The sequence below is a fragment of the Dermacentor variabilis genome, chromosome 10, assembly GCF_050947875.1.
Source record: "Dermacentor variabilis isolate Ectoservices chromosome 10, ASM5094787v1, whole genome shotgun sequence".
NCBI lineage: Eukaryota > Metazoa > Arthropoda > Arachnida > Ixodida > Ixodidae > Dermacentor > Dermacentor variabilis.
In genome coordinates, this window is record NC_134577.1 from 23,459,292 (window position 1) to 23,464,156 (window position 4,865).

Here is a 4,865-nt window from a genome sequence, read left to right on the forward strand (position 1 = left end):
CAGTGCCAACTGTACATACGTGCTCAGATAACTGCACTTGCGGAAAGTCCATACGGTACTTGCGCAAGGAAACCTGAAATTCCTGGGAGGAAATAATTGAGGCAGGCAGGCCCGCACGGCGCGTGCGTCTGTTAGGCGGGGCAAACTGTATTAGGAGAAAGGAAGGCACAGGTATAACGAGAGCGCGGACCGAGGCGGCGCTGCGTAAGCTAGCGAGTGGCCCCTCGGGTTCTTTTTTATTATTATTATTATTTTTCCTGGCCGGTTGACGTCAAGCGTACCATAAGCGGCCCTGGTCTTGACCGAAGAAGCGAGCGCGGGCGTACCCGACGCACTCGCAAATAAGTGCCCTGACGTCGCCGGCGCAGTTAAGGAAACAACTTGGCGCGTGGAACGACAACGCCATTTGCACTCAATCGCCCGTGACTGTCGCCCTGGCGACGAGATCGTGTCGAAACAGACGGCGCGGTGCGGAGTCGTCTGCTGCGCCTCCCAAAGCCGAGCCGAATTCGGTGGGGCCTTCCCGGGGCGGATTGGGCTGTGTAGCGGCGGTGTACGATGCATTCGAGGGAAAGAAGGGCTTTACCGCCATGCGCGGGAGCCTATCTTGTTATCTTTTCGGGTCGGTTGACGGGACCCGTAGCTTTCACTGTACGGTGAAGGCTCGTCTCGGACGCACGACCACATCAACCTCACTTCCTTCCTGATGAGGGTGTGCGCCGAAGACTTTTGTACAAGTTGTGGTTCTCCCCTTCCACGCCTCATTAGCCGAGCACGCATCGCGCTTGGCGGGCAGCCGTCTGTCGTACCAACTCATTCCATAATGGAAGTAGTAACTTGGCGCTACAAAAACCCGGAAACAAGAAAGGTGGACAAGGACAAGCGCGTCCTTGTCCACCTTTCTTGTTTCCGTGTTTTTGTCGCCCTATGTTACTACTTCAATTATGGGCGACCAAGTAGCCCAACAATCAACTCTCCTACAACTCATTCCAAAGGAGAGGAAGGGCGCGGTGCTAATGGTGACTACGGGGGGTGCCATTCTCCACTCCCCCCCACCCACCCCCATTCTGCTTTCAGAGAACGTGGCCAGATTCCTTGGAGCCCCACCAACACACTTCGCCAGGTGAAACCAGACGAAGGCCACCTTTGCGCCCCTTCACTGTCTTGGCCAATCACACGCACGTCTGAGAGAATGCGAGCAATATACGCGCGGTCGTCTACTATACTTGCCATTGTGGTTCGTATTGTAGGCACGGCTGAAGGTGCGAACGGTGGACAACGCGAAGTTGCTTTAAGCGTTCAAGAAGGGGGAACTTTGGTCCAGTTGTCCACTTCGTGTTAAGTCCCGTCTGAAGTCGCGGTTCTTGTCCTCTTAAAACTTGCTTTAAGTGAATTCCTGTGGAAACGTTTGTTTTCGGGTTTAGTACTTTTTTTTCAAATCTGAAGAGATAGTATCCCGCAACTCTCGCATCCTTTTCCACGAGGTCATACCTCTTTTACAAATAAGAAGAAAAATAAAAGAGTGCGAGCTTTATTCCTTGAACAAATGTGCCGAAGCTGTTCGCGTCCAACGCAGTAACGTCGCTTTTAGAGCTCGCACCATCTTCACCGAATGCAGCAGTCATTGACAAGCGTTCATGCTCATATCAGGATAAGATGTCCCTTACCGTATAGTAGCTACGTCAGCGCCTCACGTCCGCGGAAAAAAAAGAAATTCAGCCACCTCAGTTCTAACTCGAAGAAGGTATCAGGCCGGCGTGAAATTTATTTTAACCGTGCGAAGAGTAAACTGCCAGACGTTGGCGAGACCGGTTGCTGGGGTGTACCTATCTATTGTTTGCGGACACTTTCGTGGAAGAGCGCAAAGCCCCGTGCCTTGAGAGTAGCAAGGTTTTACCACGAAAGGAGAGTTTTCCGCATGCTGACACGAAGGATTTGGCCTTTTGTCACGCCGCAAGTCCCGTTGAAGCATTGAAAGGCAGGGCGCTGAGGGGAAAAAAAAGCCATTCCATCTCTAAAGCTGAACTGCAGTGAAAGTCTGGATGTGCCAGCTGGGAAACATCGCGTATCGTGCATCCAGACGACACTGTAGGGCACATCACACGTATCCACTGGAAGCCACGACGACCAGACTACGTATTCAAAACAATGCCTTTACACTTTATTCAGGATGTACAGTTTCTCGGTGTACGCACGAAATGCACATGGAATGGGTGGTAAGAAACGTTTGCGCGAGAAAGCGTTAAACGGCCAGGCGAAGCACACGACAACCACGATGGTCGTCGTCGACACACCGACTCCCAATAGTGGAGAGGTCAAAGCCACTTCTGCTAAGTCTTAAAGTGCATTGCCCAGGATGCACGGCCAAAACACCGAAGACGCTTTTCGTTTTTTTCTTTTTGCTTCAAGCCCGCCAAAAAACCATACAGATGTTCGCTCCGCGGCATATTACTTACTCGGGTAAGACAGCAAGCCCACTGGCTGTGCCAAACTTTGGACAAAGGCAGTACTTGGACGGGGGGCGCCGAATGCTACCCGAAATTCGTGCGCGCGGTTACGACAGTTAAGAATGCGGCATACCCCCGGACGTAGGGGCGACACCGTCATAGCACGCGACCATTTGTTTGCATCGGAGCTCCCACGTGGCCTCGGAAGGAAAACAAACCACAGGCATGCCACAAGTTAGCAATAATGATAGCATACAGCATACACGGCCGACCCGCATGCAGCAGTCGGTCCCTTGGTCAGAAGTCCACAGCCGCAAAACCGGGAGGTCAATCCAGGCGCAGCTCCTTGCGGACGTACTTGGGCGCTTCGTGTATGACGCCGGCTTGGATGAGACCGTGGGCCGTGTCCAGAATGGACTCCTTGATGGGCCTCGGCTCGACCTTGAGCACCTCGCGCATGCGCTTGTTGGAGAACTTGAACACCTTGCCGACCCGAGGGTAGAGCATCTTGGCCGACCGGTCCACGAAGCCGACGAGCCAGAGACCGATGTTGGGGGCCGACAGGAAGGGAATGTAGTAGCCCTGGCTGCACAGTTCCTCGCGGAGGGTGTGCGCGATCTCCTTGAGCCAGATGTTGCCCGAGTTGATGATGTGCCGCTGACCGGCCGCCTCGGGCACGATCAGGGCCTGGACGTGCGCCTTGGCCACGTCGCGAACGTCGCACACGGCGAAGTTGACGTACGGGATCAGGGGCGTCGACTTGTCCAGCAGTCGCTTGACGACCTCGATGCTCGTGCCGTACGTGCCGTGCAGCGGCGGGCCGAACACCAGCGACGGGTTGACGGTGACCAGCTCGAAGCGCTTGGCGGCCGGCAGCGCGTTGACGAAGTCCCAGGCCGCCTTCTCGGCGAGGGTCTTGCTCTTGGCGTACGTCTCCAGGCCCTTGAAGTCCACGTTGGTCCAGTCGTTCTCGTCGTACTCGCGATCGGCCGGAGTGTCCACCTCCCCGTGGACGGCGCCCATGGTGCTGGTGAGGACCACGCGCCGGACGGTGCCGGCCTCGGAGGCGAACTTGAGCACGCGCCGTGTGCCCTCGACGGCCGGTCGGATCACCTCGTCGGGGTGGCCCGGCTCGGCGTTCGGGAACGGAGACGCCACGTGGACGACGAGCTGGCAGCCCCTGACGGCGTCGGCCCACCCGGCGTCGTCCAGGAGGTCGGCCTCGGCCAGTTCCACGGGGTGCTGTGCCTCCGGGTAGCAGGACCGGAGGGGCTTGGTCTTGGCGTCGTTGTTGGCATCGCGGACCGTGCCACGCACTCGGAAGCCCTGCTTGAGCAGGGCTCGCACCACGTGAAGCGCTATGAAGCCGGAGGCCCCGGTGACGAGCACCAATCCACCGTCGTTGGCCATCGCGATGCAGCGGCGAAACTGGGGAGCGGGAGAGTCGGACGGGAGAAGCGGCAGCGCTACCTTCGCGACGTGGGGCTGGCGGTGAACTGTCAAAATACCGGTTCTGAGCCGCCACATAGAGCGGTCGCCCCGGCGGGTCGCTTGAAACGCGGAAGAGAGCGCGCCGCCCTAGTTTCCTTGCCAGTGGCGGCACCTATCCCGGAAACGCCAGGGCAGCGCTGGTGGTGCAGCGCTGGTAGCCCCGGCTAGGGAAAATACAACGCCAAAAGCGTGTAGAGTTTCGTACGCTATGGCCGAAACAGACTGCCGGCGTCGCGCCACCTGGCGACTAATTGAAGAAACGGCGGCGGCGCGCGCGCGCACTTTTTGAAAACAGTAACGGAAAGGCGCGAGTCGAAGAGCGGTGCTGACGCCGGTGCTTGTGTTTTGAGCGGTCTGTAGGCTGCATTTGAATGTATACGAAACGTCAGGACGACGCTAGTTTCGAGATGTTAATTTTTGAAGTGTCCGACGAAGTGCATTGGCGATCCAGTGCCGTTCAAGGAGTTCGTTCCAAGTCGACATGCCTTGCATACTCATTAGCTAAAATTCATCGATTGAAATATGAGCCGTAAGGTAATTAAAAAGCGAATTAATGCAACTCTTTTAGTTATTTAATTAAGCATTTTGATTTCACAAAGAAGTCATGACCACCTCATCGAGTAAATTTACATGAAGGGTTGGAATTGTACTATCGCCACAGCCAATTTTTAGAAAATTTGATGCAGCTTGAAAAAAAAAAAAAACAAAAACGAAAAAAAAAAAGGAAAAAAACTGCCCTGTATGCAGTCAGGCTACAGAGCCACTCTGTTTCCGAGACTTGCGTTGTTCATGGTCGTGCACATTAAGTGGCAGTCTCTAGGGTTTTCCTAATTCAGCATATAAATTAACATTTTGATCTTTTCTTTACTATTCTTATTCTATGTACTTTTTATCTCTCTCTCTCTTTCTCGTGAGCAGACAGGTGTT

At 54.9% G+C, this 4,865-nt stretch overlaps 1 protein-coding gene across 1 annotated transcript; it reads right to left on the minus strand.

The window, feature by feature from the left end:
- Nucleotides 1-2,139: 2,139 nt before the first annotated feature.
- LOC142560128 (uncharacterized) lies at nt 2,140-4,096 on the minus strand. Its single transcript, XM_075671970.1, has one exon. The coding sequence runs from the start codon at nt 3,972-3,974 to the stop codon at nt 2,775-2,777; it is 1,200 nt and encodes a 399-aa protein (XP_075528085.1). The 5' UTR covers nt 3,975-4,096; the 3' UTR covers nt 2,140-2,774.
- Between the last annotated feature and the right edge of the window lie 769 nt (nt 4,097-4,865).